Source organism: Amblyomma americanum, chromosome 3 (assembly GCF_052857255.1).
Source record: "Amblyomma americanum isolate KBUSLIRL-KWMA chromosome 3, ASM5285725v1, whole genome shotgun sequence".
Taxonomy (NCBI): domain Eukaryota; kingdom Metazoa; phylum Arthropoda; class Arachnida; order Ixodida; family Ixodidae; genus Amblyomma; species Amblyomma americanum.
Window position 1 is genome coordinate 167,726,420 of NC_135499.1, and position 16,892 is coordinate 167,743,311.

The window sequence follows — 16,892 nt, forward strand, 5'->3', positions numbered from 1 at the left end:
AGTACTTAGTGAGAGATGACATTTTCACAGTCCTCGATATAGAGAGCGAAGAAATGCAAGCTCGACATCCATTAACATGTCTCCACACCCTCTGCTTTCTAGTCAATCGTGCAGGGAGTGGCCATATGAGGACGGAAAATGCCCTCGCGTAAGGAACGGGGTCAATTATTTTGCGACTGAACTTGACTGCGTGCAAAACTGCGTCCGGAGCGGTTCTGTGAAGCCGCCTGGATGCTACGCCCCGTCCTACGGAGTCCCGTGCCCTGTTTCTGCAATGAGTGAACCGTACTTCGCATTCGAGTATTCGGACGGGACGTGGCGGTGCCACAAGCCCGATATTGCCACGATCAGGGAGCACCGATGCATTGAAGAAAAGCGGAGGTAAGTTCGCGCGTACGTTGAAGACTGCCGCGTGCTTAGGCGAAGCTTTTTTTTTTTGTAGCGATAGCTACATTGGCCACGAACCCGCAGTTTCGCCGTGCTCGCATTCCTTGAATCACCGTGGTGGCACCGCACCACGTGACCAACCACGTGACTGGTCACGTGACCAACCGCGTGACGAACAACTTGACAACAACTAGCCAGACAACCAGACTAACCTGGACTTTCAATCAAAATTAACCAAGGCTATACAAGCTATGCCTTAGCTTTCGCTATGTATATCCTGGCGTAGCCGAGCTAAGCCACTGCCCATTTTTTTCCATAGCGTCGGCTATGACGACGTGGAATGGAATGCACGCGACAGCGGTCAGCGCCCTCTTTTTGCAGCGACGCTTCCGGTTCTTAGGTTCACGGGTAGTCAGTAAGTATCAGGCCTATCCAAATAACAGCCGTATCTTGGTAAATGATGGATAGATTTTACTGCCAGACAAAGGGGTGTCAAGAAGAGAGTAAAATCATGCCCGATGATAGCTGCAAATGTGTTGAAGGGGACCATGTTGTATACCCATATACGCTATTGTGACGAAATCGATGGTTAGAATGTGAGGGCATAAATACTTATTTTTCAATAAACCATTTTAAGCGCTATGTCCGTAGTTATGTACGAAGTGAACTCGCAGCATGTCCGCTAGAGCTCGGAATCATTTTTTTTTCAGGTGATTTTAGCAAACTATCGCAAAAAGCATATTTCCCAAACTAGTCAGCTAGGAACATGTTCTCCGCCATTTTCATGCCGATAGGATTGGTAACGAATAACATATAAATTCTGGATTTCTGACGTCATATGTATATTCGAGGAAAAAAAAGCGATTCCACGTTGTCTTGAGTGTTTCCTCGACAAATAATGGCAAGCGGAAGTTAACATTTTCAAATATTGTAACACGTTGTGCAAAATTTTGCAGATCTTTATAAAAAATTAAGCGTTAGTGGTTTCTGTAGGAAAATTAACGTTGAATTTTTTGAGGCCTGAATGAAATATGAACTTCGAAAAGTGTTTTTTCTAAATCAGAACATGAATCGACGCATCGGAAAGAACGAGGAAATTAAAACGGAATGTGAACGAAAGCGTCGATATACAGGTTTGTTGCCTTGTGTGAAAACACAGCACTAATCTCTGTAAAGCATCCCTATCTTAATGGGGAACTTGGTTGTTCAAGAGCATCAACTAGTTGTATGGTCTATAGAAATGCAAAGGAGATTACCAAACATTAACAATTGTGTCAGTAATTTTAGACTTTCCGCCCTAGAGGGCGTGAAGGGGTAGTCACGTAAATTAAAAGCATTTCTCTGAATTTTCTGCGCCTGGCTATAAAAGAAAACTTGAAATGAACTTAACACTCCCAATGTCCACAAGCACTTCTGCATGCATTTTCCGCCAGGCTCTTGCTTCAGACCTACCAGTGAAATTCTAGAGAAATATGTGCAAAAGTACTTCACAGACAAAAATTTCAAACTTCAGAACGAGTTACTATGCAATAAGCGCCTCATCATTATGTTGACTCAGATTTAGTGATCTTTACACATATGCATTTGCGTAGACATTTCAATATTCCTAGCCCATTGTGCTTCGCACACGAAAATATGTGAAAGTCATATGAAAGTCATATGTGAAAGTCATATTTGAAAGTATAATGTACCATTTCTCAGCATCAAGTCCCAGGTTCGATCTGGTCGAAGCCGCCATCGCTCTATGAATGCGAAATGGGAAAAAGCACCTGTACCACAGGTGCGATGATTACCCTGTACAGGTGTAGAGGTAGCGACTTCGACCACAATCGAACCACAGACATGATACTGAATAACGGAACATACTATTCAAGATATTTGACTTCGATACATATAAAAAAGAAAACGGCGTGAGGGGGACACCAACGGGCTGAAACTTGTTCAGCCTACCAGTACCGCAATTCGGCCACGTATCGCGTTCGCTTTTTCACTTTGAAATAAATTATATGCTATCAAAGCTGCATTCACACAGTTCCAGCGCCCCCTCCCCCACCCCACACACACACACAGACGCACACACGCGCGCGCGCGAGTGGAGATACTTGCATATCATCGTTGAACGTGACTTCTACTCTTCCTGGTTTGTAACAGATCTCTCTAAACGCAGGTTCAACACTGTAGAAGATTGCATAGCCACCTGTGGACACGGACAGGCTGACGAACAAACAGAGGCCACAACGACTACGACGACAACGACGAAAAAACCGGAGCCATCAGATATGGTAAGCCCCCAATGACGCTCCTGACTTTCCTTTCAAACGCACATTTAACGAAGATGAGAAACCAGCTGCAGCTGGGCCCACGTATTCTTAATTTATGTCATCCTACTTCATGCGCAGTTATTCTTCAGCAATTGAGAGAGGTATGATTTTAGACGACCGCCATACGAAGTTGACCAGGACCAGCTCCAGTCTCTTTCTTTCGGTTTAGTGATCGCCTGAAGAGTAGAAGATCACTGGACAGAAAGAACGGGCTTGGTACAAGTCCTGGTGATCACTGCTATATTATTTATCCCTTACTCGGCCAACAACGCCACCTACTACTCCTCTTCACTCGGCGGTTCTAAGCAAGCAGAAAGTGGAGATGTTTGCTTGCATGCTGCTGCTTCCTTTTTGTACTGCCACGCGTCGCGCGGGAACTTTCTACATAATATCACTGCACCACACTACTTTCCTAAATAGAAACACTGGCTGCTCGGGTGAACTGCGTGATTAAAAGCCACAGGCCACAAAAAAAACTGCGTGTATACAGGCCTTTGGTTCGCCTTATTTTTCCAGTCAACTCAGCACAGTCTCATTTGGAACAATTATCGCTGAAAACAAAATGCTCAGAGCACTGCTCAAGGTATGCGGGCAAGAACTAGAGCAGAATCCAAAATGATCAAGGCGGTAGAGTATATGAAACACAATGACCAAAAAACACAAACTGAAATGTAGTGACCAGCACTTTCAATCGGAACATAGACTCAGCTCCAGTGTGGGCATTATGCAGTGTTTCAAGCATGAGGAATTGCTAAGGCAAAACAAGCTAAGGTACAAAAGCATCCTAAGAGTCGTTGACCAACTCGTCATGCAAAAGGAACGGCGCTGCAGCACAGGCGAAGCTGCTATGATTCTTTTAGAGGAGCTGCCAAAATCCCACAGTCCTTCGTTTGTAGCAAGCTGCTTCAGAGAAGTTGTACTCGATGGCCGCTTTGATCCAAGCGACAAGTCAGTTTGCTTTGCTTTTACCTTCTCGTTGCTCATAGATGATTATAACTATTCCTGTGCTGAAAGCATTGTTCGTCGAATGTTTGTTAAAGCGACGCACAGTGCAGCCCGGTTGCATTCGCGTAAGGCGAGTCACGCTCCGTTTCGAGCGTTAATGCTAGGGGGCTGTGAATCGTCAATTGCGGCATTGTTCTGCGATGTTTGAACGGGCACGTGGTTCGATCTCCGCTGCAGTGTCACCGGGTGAAGAGCTACTTCCGGTTCTGCGAAAAGAGCAACCCGGGCTACTACCACGACGGCCACAGACTGAAGTGCATGTCGACGCGAGACCAGGAGCACTACGTGTGCTACCACGGCCCCAACCGGTTCGCCACCGAGGAGATGTGCCTCAAGGCGTGCGTCAGGGGCGACAGGATGGACGAGAGGTGCCCGCACGGACGGGACTTGGTTCCGTGTGAAAGCAGGCACCTGAAAACCACGTGGTGGTTCTACAGCTTCGCGAGGTAAACGGGAACAGTGTTTTTTTTTTAATAGGGACAGAAATAGGCTTCGCTCCTATTTCGAACGCTTATGCTATTGCCATTCTCTGACTACATCGGTCTTGTACTATCAGCAACAAATGAAACGCGAATGCACTCGCTGACCGCTGCGCTGGCTCAGTTCTTATAGGAGGGGGAGAAGGAAAAACCCTTATTCAGGGCCAGTACTAAGGCCTAGTGAAAAAGAGCGCTTTCTCCGCTATGGCCCGCTGGTAATCTGAAGAGCCTGGGAGCTGAGCATCAGGACGCTGGTTCAATCCAGGCAGCACCGTCCGTGTTCCGATGGAGGTGAAACGCGAATGTGCGCGTATACTGCACCTGAAACGCAGCGGAGAAAAAAAAAAGAACTTGGGGGGGGGGGGGGAGGGAGAGCGGAGGGGACATTTAAACGCAGCGTTAAGGGTATGACGCTCCGAGGGGGAGGGGGGTCGAAATTATTCTAGAGCCTTCCACGATGACCGCTGTCTCTCTCGCTCCTTTGAATATCTACTTCATCCCTTCGCGACGTTGTTGAGGTGCCCAACACTTCACCGAAAACCGTTTTTTCACTTTTCTTTTAGTCCGCCGCGGTGGCTCAGTGGTTAGGGCGCTCGACAACTGATCCGGAGTTCCCGGGTTCGAACCCGACCGCGGCGGCTGCGTTTTTATGGAGGAAAAACGCTAAGGCGCCCGTGTGGTGTGCGATGTCAGTGCACGTTAAAGATCCCCAGGTGGTCGAAATTATTCTGGAGCCCTCCACTACGGCACCTCTTCTTCCTTTCTTCTTTCACTCCCTCCTTTATCCCTTCCCTTACGGCGCGGTTCAGGTGTCCAACGGTATCTGAGACAGATACTGCGCCATTTCCTTTCCCCCTCCCCCCCAAAAAAACCAAAAAAACAGAACTTTTCTTTTAATTTAAAACCGTTAAGGGTCCCTTTCAGCGGAGAAGCCGGCGGTGGCGTTGACATGTCGAGAAAAGTGGGTGGCAGTGAAATTAATTCAGCCAAATTAAATGCTCTTGCCATCTGCCCGCCTTGCAACTGCGCATGAGACACGTGGGAGCTGCGGAAAAGAAACCAGCGCCCCGGTATACGCACCGGTGGCTTTGTTCAATACAGCCACCTGCCAGGGCAGTGACACATCGCTTAAGCGCTGCAGCACTGCGCTAGTAGTGGTGTCAGGACAGGTTCCGATTTTTGAATTTAAAGAATTACTTTTTTTTTTTCAGAATTGTCGAGTCTATAAGGCCCAAAGAGGTCCGCAGAAGGACCCCTGTGAGGTCGTACGATCCCGAGTAGCTGAAGGAATCTCCAATGCTATCGCGTCATACTCTTAAGTCGGCGTTTATATGTCCCCCCCCCCCCTCTCCCCCTCAGGTTGGGTTTCCTCTACAGTAAAGGTCATCGCTGAAGAAATAACCCATTTGAAAATTCACTTTCCCAGTATTAAATGCCTCTTCTCCTGCAGCACAACTTCAGAATAGGCACACACAACTACAGAGTCGAATTTTGCTAAGAAAGGAGATGAAATGAAGTTTTCTTCAATGTCAATTAAAACACACTTTTTGAACGCTCGCAATATACCTGGTCGGTATACAAATTACATTAGCCTTGAAATGACCCTCCGCTCTTGGCATTGCAGTAAAGCGTGCCAGGAGTGGTCGTACAAGGACGGCAAATGTCCCGACATCAGGGACGACGTGCAATATTTCTCGACCTACGGCGACTGCGAGCAGCACTGCGCACGAAGTGGTTCTGCGAAACCGATCGGCTGCTATGCCCCGTCCTCCGGCATCCCCTGCCCCGTCACGGTCATGGTCGAACCGTACTTTGCGTTCAACCACACAGGTGGCATCTGGCGGTGCCACAAGGCTGACATCAACACAATCAGAGAACACCGGTGCCTCGAAGAAAAGCGAAGGTGAGCTCTCGCCGAGACCGCTGTCTGCGAGTTGATGAACTCGCTGTTGCGTGTGTTTTTTTTTAGTGCGCTAGCACTAAGGCTTCCATTCAGCCGAAAAGCCATTGTATATCAGCTTCTGCGGTCCCTCTATATGTCCACTGCGTTGTAGATGGCAGGTGATCCAGCTAGATCACGTGACCTTATTTCTTCACAACTGCCCACCGGATTGTGAGCACTTGTGGCAGCGTAATTAAAGATTGGCCGCGAGAGATTTCCCGGCAAGAGAAACTTAAGTGTCACAAGTCCCACAGCAGCTGTCATCGCAGGGAAGTGGCACATCGCTTAGCAGCTGCACCACTGTCTTTTTTTCTTTATTCCATGGAAGTACACCCGCTCTGAGAGGCTTCAAACCCGACTTAACCAGGTCGCATTCCGCAATTTGCCATGCGAGTGCTACACTGGGCTACCAGCCGAGCATTTCGCGGTACATGGGAGAGGAAAGTTGTGCGCATGCGCCGATGGCAACGGGAGAGGAGAAAGGTGCGGCGTGCGCTTCGCCGCCGTCGAGGGCGCGCGCCTGGTCCACCGTCGAAGCCGAGCGTGACGTCACGCGGATGAGCAGTTGTGCGCATGCGTCGATAACATGGTAACAAGACAGACACCACAGGTGTGCCGCGTTCTTCGTCGCCGCCTCGCCGCACGCCACTCTTATCTCCCGAACCGCACGTCGCATGCGCAACATTGCGTATAAAAGGCGGAGATGTAATAGGCGCCTCCAACATAACTTTTGACATGCAAGCAAAGAAGGAGAGTCCGGGCGCTGCTAAACGGTGGTATAGACAAAAAAAGATTAACTATTCCGATCCTGAGGTTGTCGCCTGACACTTGGCTACACAACAAAGAGAGTATGAGCGTATGAAAGTGAAGAGAGCAGCGGAGACTCCCGAACAGAGGAACGGCTTGCCAAACGAAGATGCCAGGCTGCTGAGCGTAATAGACCGCGCATAGCCGCCTATATAGAGCTTATGGAAGGCGTCAGTCAACGGGAACTAGCAGAAGAGGATGTGAAGGCTAGTCGTATGACTGATGACACCACGCGAGTTTCCGAAAGAGAAGCTGAGCCAGGGAAACGTACTTGTTGCTACGTATATCCTGGCGTAGCCAAGCTAAGCCACTGCCAAGTTTTGTCATACCATACATCTTACCACTCTGTCAGGAGCGGTATGAACACTCCAGCGGTCTATGAATCTAGAGAACCTTGAAATCCGAGGCTTGAACCTAAACCGAAGTTATAGCCAGTGGCACCAAGTAGCTGCCCGTCAAATAGTCGTCAGTGCTACATACTAGCTGTTCTGGATGGAAGGCCACAAGAGACTATTCGACGCGTCATGTTGCAAGGACTCAATCTCCAGCTGCCACCTCTTTTCATGAAACTGACAATGGCTCAAGACGACAAGACTGCGTGTGTCTCGAACGATGGCATCAATGCGCCGGGAAGAAAATAACGGTGCCTCGTCACTGCTGACGCGACCGCCTTACACAAGGAACACGAACAGCCAACCGACCCACGAGAAAAAAGTTAAGCATGGTTTAAGCATGAGGTGAACCTAGTTAAACGAGCGAAAGCTCTGTTTATGCTTGACTTTACTTTGTTTGGTTTGCTTGGTTTCACAAATGACAACTACGACGTCAGAAAGACACGCCAACGCTGCTTCAACTTAAACGCATCATCAAACGAAAGATCAAAGTTCAAGGTCAAAGGATGAGATCGAAGGTCACATGACCGCTGGTCAGTGGTCATGCTAATTGGTCAGTAGATATACAACCATACCATTCTTTGTATATGATAGCTATGGCAGAATGACGAAGTCCTAGTTTGACGTTGCTAGGATTTGAAGGTCAGGACGACTAACCGACGTTAAATCAGAAATTTTACCTCGTGTAGTAGAGCTTTCGATTTAAAATGTGTTATGTGTCATCCTGCTTTATTTTTTTTTGTCTGATCCAGACTTGCTGCTCTCACCCAGTGCACGGCGCTAAGGCCATTTCAACATATAAGCATCAGCATGCTCATAGCGCGCCGGCAGGTCGACTTTTGTCCTCTAGGCATATTTATTCGGAGCGATTTAAGTAGTTGAGAAAGCAGCTCTTGCAACAAAGAAGGAACCTGCATTCGCTACGAGGTGTTTACAGCCTCGGCAACGGTATAAAATCATTACTGCATCGACGCAAACGCAGAACTATTACGAGAGAAAAAAAAACATTTATTGAATATGAAGTGTTTGCGATTGTGGCCCGGCATGTACTCATTGCTGGTGTTGAGACTTGGTTTTCGTAGAACGTTATGATCTGGCAGAACGAGGTGCGCTTGGCTATTAAGTCATACTGGAGGCCAACAATTTGTCCCAGGCAGGAGGGGCTATACTTATGAATGCAGACATAATAATCGATGATGCGAGAAGCAATGTCCAACAAATCATTAAACGCAGACATCTTTTTCCCCCTACAGTCTACTAAAAAGACTTTGAAACATTTACATAAAATAATTAGTTTAAAGAATATCAATGGGGAGTGAATTCGCATCCGGAACTGTGCACGGGAAGAATGTGTACTTCGGCGAGTTCGTTTAGACAAAAATGGGTGCTAATGAATAATGACGAGTATGTTGAGTCCTTCTGACACTGACTGCCTTCGCCCAACTGGATAGCCGGAAAGTAATTTTGCCTGAAATTTTGTTGTTGCTTGCGAGTTATTTTACCACGATTTCTCGATACGCATGCACTTCTTTTAAGAAAAACTCCACGAAACGCAGGTTCGACTCCGAATCAGAATGCATAGCCACTTGCGGAGAAGGGAAGCCTCCTAGAGATAAAACGAGCACAACGATCGCGACGAGAAAACCACCCCCCGCGAGAAAGGGTAAGTATTTATCTCCGAGCGCTCTCTAATTTCATTGATATGACACCACAGCCCCCACAGACGGGAACAGTGCTGCAAGCGAGCACATGTGTCCTGAATTTGCCATGACGTAATTCGTGCGCTGTTCTTCACTCAGGTTTTATGATAGAAAGAAGTGGCGATATTTATCCGCATGCTCATTTGTACCCTCGCCTCCACCACACCCTATATTTTGTGCAACCACGCTTCGTATCTAGGCTCTCTTTGTTTCGTCATTGGCTCACATCAGCTTAAATAACCGCTCCAAAGGAGGGCTTCTTACGCACAGCATACGGCGTGCTTTTGGTATTGTTCACTTTCTCGCGCACGATATCGCTCAAAATGACCTTAGTCGGCCCGGTTAACTGCCTTATAAAAAGTGACAGGCCGGACAACGAATGCTCAGCGGGTCTGAGCGCTTACCATTAAACCAGTTTTGGCAGAGAACGGAGCGCAGTGTGATTTCGCGCTCCAAGGTGTCGCAGTTGACGGTATTAGTGCTTCTCAGCATGTCGCACAAAACTGTCATTGACTCGTAGAGAAACTGTGGACCGCAATGCGTTAAATGCTGTTCGAATATATCGACCACCTTCTGCAGCCGTTTTCCGAGTGCTGGCGAGGCCGTAGACGGGAGTTTGTGTTGTTACACGTGCCAGAGAAGGAATTGCAGATACTGAAGCAGTAACCAGGATGTTTTGATTCTAAAACTATTATGACGGTTGTTAGTGAGTAAGGTAACTTAATAGTGCGCACAAAGTGTGTCTGATTTTTCAGCAGGAGCAGCTAAGGTTGCAGAATGCTTCAGTTGTAGCAAAGTGCTTCATTGAAGCTGCAATTAACTGCTATTCTGAAACAGGGGGAACCTCCACTTGCTTCGTCCAGAGTCCCTTTGCGCTTCCGCCGTAGTATTATACTTTCCTTTCTTTACAGCAACAACACCTCTCATTTTACGCTTTTTTTGCAACGCTGTTGGCAAGTATGTATTTTGAAATCCTGTTAAATGTAGTGCAAACCCCGAATTCAAAAAAACACCTCGTCCAATTTTTGTCCTGTAACAATCGATACTATGGTCTCTGCGGCTATGTGGATGTTTGGCAGCAAAAGAGGTATTTAATGTTGAGACATTTGAATTTATCAATGAAACAGTTATTTTTCCGCCACAAGATTTAAATTGGTGATGTCAAAGGTAACGGTGATGTAGCTTCGCCTCAGGGTGTGGAATTCTGGGGGCCTCTGCGCCCCGCATTGTCATTGCGCCGATACAGCGTCTCTGGTCGCTAACTGCGTAGGGGTTTATGTATGCTGTTTATTACACTTGCAAATAATTCACGGAATGGGCCAGGAAGCTACAAAACGTAAACTAAGCATTCCTCTGAAGTTAAAAGCTAAAAGGACTTCATACTTAACTGCTGGGGCAGGGGCGCGAATTCGGCGTTATCGGCGGCGAACGTTATCCGACGGGTCTTACCGTGCGCGCCGCATCCTCGGGCCATAGCCATTCCAGGGCATTTGCAGGGGGAGCTGATAAAAGCGCACTTTTGCTGCGCTTGCTGCGCTGCCTGGAACCAGAAGTCCAGCGGCAGGGCGCGGGATCTTCCAGTGCGCCTGCCAGAGAAGGTGACGGAAACGTGCGGCGGGAAGCGCGCGCGACGCTGGCCGGATCCCGAAGAACTAATCGGTTCCGTGGAGTTCCCCTTAACTTTTGAGGTGGCGCTGCCATCGCTCCTTCCGCTTGCCTGAGGGAGCTTACCTCCTCGCCCTGCCGGCGCTGTTCCGACGCATGATGGTGATGATGCTCGGACGCCTCGAGATCGAGAGGGAAATACGTTTTCCACAACGGATAGCCGGCTAAGACTATCTAGACGCTACCGCAGTTTGCCCGCTGAAAAACCCGATGATGGCAACATCTATATTTCACATTCTGGACTATCCTATCTTATTAAACCTGCATTTTCAGTTAAAGAAGCCTTACTGCTACATTAACGTGTTAATCTGTCGACACAGACCGCCATCAATAGGTCAGCAGTGTAGATTTAAATGAGGTGGTACTGCCATGCTCAGCAAGCAGTAAAACTCCAGTTACGTCACTGTACCACGCGCTTGAACGTTTCCTTTGCGCGACTTTTCACCACAGTGTCACCGGGTGAAGAGCTACTTCAAGTTCTGCGAAAAGAGCAACGTCGGCTACTACTACGACGGCCACCAGCACAAGTGCTTCTCGACACGGGAGAAAGAGCACTACGTGTGCTACACCGGTCCAAACCGGTTCCGCACCGAGGATGCCTGCCGCAGGGCGTGTGTGACGCCGGCCGAAAAGGACAAGGGACCGATGTGCGACGACGAGCGCCACCTGGTTCCCTGCGAAAGCTCGCACTTAACCATCACATGGTGGTTCTACGACTCCATGCTGTAAGCTGGAAAAGGATTTTGATTTTTTTTCTCTCGCAATATCAGAAAGACAGAAAGGCTGTGTTCGTATGTGCGTGCTCATGTTATCGCTGCTCAGTGTTGATTTGCCGTTGCCAGTTCCTACTTTTGAGCTTCGCGCATATTCTTCTCAAGTGATTATTTTGTAACTAGTTTTTGTGTACATTATTCTCCCCCCACCCCCCTCCCCGATCCATCCTTCGAGTCCCTTCACCTCTTTCATTTCATTTCCCCATTCTGCCTTCTATCCTTTATTTCCGCTGCCCCAGCTCAGGTGCTTCACTATCGACGGCAGATGCTGGGGCTAGCAAAATCATTCCTTCCTTTCTTCTTATTATTTTTAAGAAAAACCACTTAGTAATACTACCTAAGTGCGCGAATCTAGATATATTTGCTTGGCGGGTATCATCTACATGCTTCAAATTGATTTCATTAGTCGGAAAAGGAAAGTTCGGGAGCAATGAGAGTGGATATTCACTCTATGATTAATTATTTGTTTAGATAAATGTAGGTCACTCCTTATTGCAGGAGATATGGCTAGTAACTACGGGTCATAAACGAGTAAAATAACCCTACTGACTCAGCGGACAGCGAAAACAGCCAATTGGCTTAATCTTTCTCAGAACAATCAATAAAACATCAATCAATCAATCAATCAATCACTCAATCAATCAATCAATCAATCAATCAATCAATCAATCAATCAATCAAGCAAATAAATAAACAAACTGTTTTTTTAGACAACGTCATGGCTAGTTCAATGATATGTAAGGAACGCCTTGTTCTGTGTTTTTTTTTTAAGTTTCAGTAAACTTTGAGAACACGCTTTGGCAGTGATCGCTTTCGAGAGGAAATAGAAGTTCAATATGCTTTAACATGGCTTGCCGCTCTTCTATGCTTTCCAGGCGAACGTGCAAGGAGTGGCCATACGTGGACGGGAAGTGCCCCGCAACCTCGAACGGAGTGAATTATTTCAGGTCCCAGGACGAATGCATGCAAAATTGCGCCTGGAGGGGCTCTGCGAAACCAGCCGGATGCCGCGCCCCGTCGTTCGGCGTACCGTGCCCTGCTTCGGCTATGGAGAATCCCTACTTCGCATTCAACTCCTCAGGTGGTATCTGGCGATGCCACAAGGCTGACATCAACACTATCAGGGAACACCGGTGCCTGGAAGAAAAGCGAAGGTGAGCTGACGCCGAGATTACGCAGAGCGCTGTGCGTGACCCAAAATCTTTTTTTTTCGGTAATGTTTTAAATGTCGACGGGAAAATCAGCCCGTGACAAGACAGCGGGCCATCCGACTGCCGTGTTTCTAGCAATAGTGAAGTTCCAATATGTTTTCACATTATCAAGCGACTTCAAACAAAACATAAAAAAATTTACACAGATGGCCGGATTTCATCTGAGAAATGACCAATTGCCGTCATAGAGGGCGATTAAAACTGAGACTTTAACTCTAAACACACTCTAAGCACATGTTTTTCGATTCGTTTCATTCATCATTCAATATCTTTTTTATTAAGTGACTCGGCCACTGATCGGTGGTTCGCTCACTGAATTTTTACTAGCCCATTACTTCAATCGGCCGCCGCGGTGGCTCAGTGGTTATGGCGCTCCGCTGCTGACCCGAAAGACGCAGGTTCGATCCTGGCCATGGTGGTAGCATTTTGATGGAGTCGAAATGCTAGACGCCTTTGAACTGTTCAAAGTCAGTGCACATTACAAAAACCCCCGGTGCTCGAAATTTCTGGAGCCCTTGAGTATGACGTCCATCATAGCCTGGGTTTCTTTGGGACTTGTTTGAAACAAGCATAAACCTAAACCATCACTTTAAACTCTCTGGGAAACTTATTATGACTCAATTCTCCATTTACACGCTCCACGTAGAAGCTTTATAGGGTTCTGCTTCCCAAAGCGAATCGGGCTTTGAGGGACATCGCAGTGGACGGCTCTGGATAACTTCGACTACCTGGTGTTCCTTAACGTCCACTGACATCGCATAGTACACGGGCCTCTAGTATTTAGCCCCCATCGAAATGCGACCTCGCCCCGACCAGGATCGAACCCGCGTCTTCTTTATTCAGAGATACGCCACAAATAAGCAGTGATTGTATTACCAGCAAAAAGCTCAGAATATGTCGACGAAATTCACTTAGAATTCACTAAATTCACTTTGACAGTTTCACTAAAAAAATGCTTTATACGAAGTACAGGGCACTCCATGCGGCAGATGTGCTTAGCACGCCGGTATAATTGATAACCACGCAAAATGGATTGTGCTACGGATGTCCAGGTAACGGGAAGGGCACCGATAGCTGTGGCTGCTTTTGAATGAATGATTTCACTTCCCTTTCCAAACCCTAGGCTACCAGAATTTCTTTGTTGCCCGGGTGTCTGGGCGTCTGCTTAATTTCCACTTAGCCCTGATACATTATATTGGTAATTTGAATAGGCTACCATGAAAACTACATGTAGGAATAAACATTAACTTGGTATCGAAAAAATTCGTTTCGGAAGACCTTACTACAGACTTTTGTGGCCTCAAGCTTCCGTTAAAAGAACGCCGTCGGAATGCAGGTTCGACACCGAAGAAGCATGCAGAGCTACTTGTGACCGAGGGTACAGCCCAAAACCAACAATCAAAACAACAACCTCGCCGGAGAAGAAAAAGGAGATGGTAAGCACAAACGTCATTGCACTGATTATTTCGTGCAAGCTTCGCTATGCAGAGGGGAACACCACATTGCAAGTGAGCCAATTAAGGTATCCGGTGCTCACAAACGACGTTAATAGGCTGTTCTGCGCACAGATTTTACGCATGCAAAGGTTGCAATATTTAGTTGTATGCTCTTGCGGTCAGAATTCCAGGTATCTAAACGTATTGTAATCGTATCTATTACTGAAATCAATAACTTTCTTAAAGCTTTACTTAGTTTTATAAACTCTTACAGCTTTGTCCTGAACTAATGCATTTATTGTCTTAGATAACATTGTGTATACAGGATTCATCTTTTATGAACCCGTTCTTTTTCTACCATTGTTTTCTGCTCAGTCACCTCTGTAATGCCTGTACAGGCCCTGAAGGTAAAAATAAATAAATAAATAAATAAATAAATAAATAAATAAATAAATAAATAAATAAATAAATAAATAAATAAATAAATAAATAAATAAATAAATAAATAAATAAATAAATAAATAAATAAATAAATAAAAGATAGAGGCCAGTTGACGAACGAGCGCCGCATACACGAGGTGCTGTAGAATAAAATTTGTGCCGTTTGAAGTGACGCATTATTGCAGACAAAAACTACACTAGTACAGTGGATTAATAAGAACTATTGTGCTGCCTTGAAGCCATCTTGACGCGTGTGGGATCTAGATACGTATACCATGGAAAAGTATTAAAAACCCTCAGGAATATTGCTCCCCTGGTTGCTTTTGGAGCTATAACGCGGCCTCAGTCTACGGTTCATGAAAAGTCACGTTGCATTCATCGAGCGCACATAAAATGCGAAGATTACATAAACAGCCCCCAGGTGAGGGTAGCTGGGGTGTCTAGATTTCGCAACTGTTCATAAATTCAGGAAGATCTAGGGTGCGCTCAGCTGAGCCCAAAAGCGGGCCTGTTTCTACCGCGGAAGCAACAGGATCCTCGGCTGATTTTCAAAAGTTAGGTGCATTGAAACCGCGTACTCTGTTGCTGCACGAGAACAGTATCATGCAAATTACCTTTTTTTTTTGCAGTTCTCGAACTTCGCGACAGTATGTAAACGTAATTTTTCAGCAGTATTGTCGCAACAAGACTCATATCAAATCATTCAGTCTTTCGATACATCGGCAAGCTTCACTTGGAAAAAGAAGGCTCCTCGCCAGTTAGGTTAGACCAAGAAGGAACATTTTTGCCAAAAGTATTCAGGCATTGGGGTTTGCTTTTCAGATTGATGTAGAGCCCTTACGAGAACTTTTGATACCAAAAGTTCTCGAAATTTGGGGGCGAGGAGTTTTCTTACCTTGTGCAGATTTAGAGTTCAAATGGACCGAACGGTGACCAAAATGTGTCGTGAGATTATAGCGTAAATGAAAAGATCGAGCCTCAAATTGTAAGAGATGAGCACCACAATATAAAAGCAATGTTTTATAATTTTAATGTGGCAATGAAAATCTCATAAAAAGCCATCTTGCTGCGAAACCCGCTGTTATCATAGTTGTCCAGCATTTGACCCCATCTCGGTAAAATATTGCGTATTTTTTTAAGCGCACAGTGTTTTTTTTTTTTCGAGGAGTGTTCGTCCTGTTTTATTGTAGCCTACACACTCTCCAGTGCGCCAGTCGATGGAAAGCAACGATCCCTTCGCATTGTCGACCATGCGTGTTTATCTTTTGTAACTAGAGGGCGCCACAGCTTCTTGAATTTCTTGGATGGAGCGGCAACCAGGGTCGGCTAAAACTTTCGTCGACAAGGCGTAAATCATTGTGCCATAACAGCTTTGGCTTGGAAACAGAAATGGACGCTAGTCTATGTACTAAAGATATCGCATTACTGTGAGGCGGATCAGATTTATTATAGTTTTTGTTACCGTGCTTTCGCCGAGAGACAATCACCATTGCGCTCGCTGATAATGGTTTCCAGCATCGGATGCATTAAAACGGGCGTATGCACTGCTTTTGAAAATTCCCGGTGAAAACTTCCTACAGCGTTTAAAATAAAACCTTTCCGGAATGCACGAGCTTAGTCGGCAAGCTTACCGCTGGGCCGAAAAAATTGGGTCCTTAAAATTCAGTACCCTTTCCCTCTGAGGTGTGTTGTAAGTGTTCCGTTACACGGCTGAGAAAGGCATCCTGTGCACCGGTTACTTTAGGCAAAAACTGTGCGATGTGAGCGCCTCTACAGCCGTGATTTGAAAGCCCTGTTTGTCGTCTATACTCAACTCACAGTCACTAGGTTGAAGTGTGAATTTCCCCGCAGTGTCACAAGGTGAAGAGCTACTTCAGGTTCTGCGATAAGGGCAACGATGGTTACTACTTCGACGGCCACCAAATGAAGTGCCTGTCGGTCAGGGCCGAGGAGCATTTCGTGTGCAATACTGGCCCCAACCGGTTCGCCACCGAAGAAGATTGTCTTCGGGACTGCGTGAGGCCTCATCATAAGGGAAATAAGTGCAGTATTAGTCGAGAGTTGGTTCCCTGCGAAGAAAATCACATCAACGTCACGTGGTGGTTCTACGACTTCGGTCTGTAAGTGCACAGAGCGCGATTCTACAATTTCTCGCTGGATTATGGGGTAGACTATGGGAGACAAGGATGCTATTTGTGTCCTATCGTTTTACTGTATTACCTCTGACATTGGCTCTCCAATATATCTCCAATTAACCCTCTAATGTACCTTCTGCGGTCACCCTATTGCTGACACTTCTTAATCTAAAACATCCACGTAATTTTCTGCTGTCC

At 46.5% G+C, this 16,892-nt stretch overlaps 1 protein-coding gene across 1 annotated transcript in view; it reads left to right on the forward strand.

Annotated features, from left to right (window-relative positions):
• The first annotated feature begins 201 nt into the window (after nt 1–201).
• The window catches only part of LOC144124241 (papilin-like), a 35,896-nt gene continuing 19,205 nt past the window's right edge, over nt 202–16,892 (forward strand). Inside the window, exons 1-10 of the mRNA XM_077656884.1 lie at nt 202–381; nt 2,555–2,669; nt 3,891–4,159; nt 5,817–6,095; nt 8,890–8,996; nt 10,584–10,642; nt 11,149–11,423; nt 12,347–12,625; nt 14,019–14,118; nt 16,411–16,679. Coding sequence (XP_077513010.1) covers nt 275–381; nt 2,555–2,669; nt 3,891–4,159; nt 5,817–6,095; nt 8,890–8,996; nt 10,584–10,642; nt 11,149–11,423; nt 12,347–12,625; nt 14,019–14,118; nt 16,411–16,679 — 1,859 coding nt within the window. The 5' untranslated portion in view covers nt 202–274. The remainder of the gene's footprint in view (nt 382–2,554; nt 2,670–3,890; nt 4,160–5,816; nt 6,096–8,889; nt 8,997–10,583; nt 10,643–11,148; nt 11,424–12,346; nt 12,626–14,018; nt 14,119–16,410; nt 16,680–16,892) is intronic.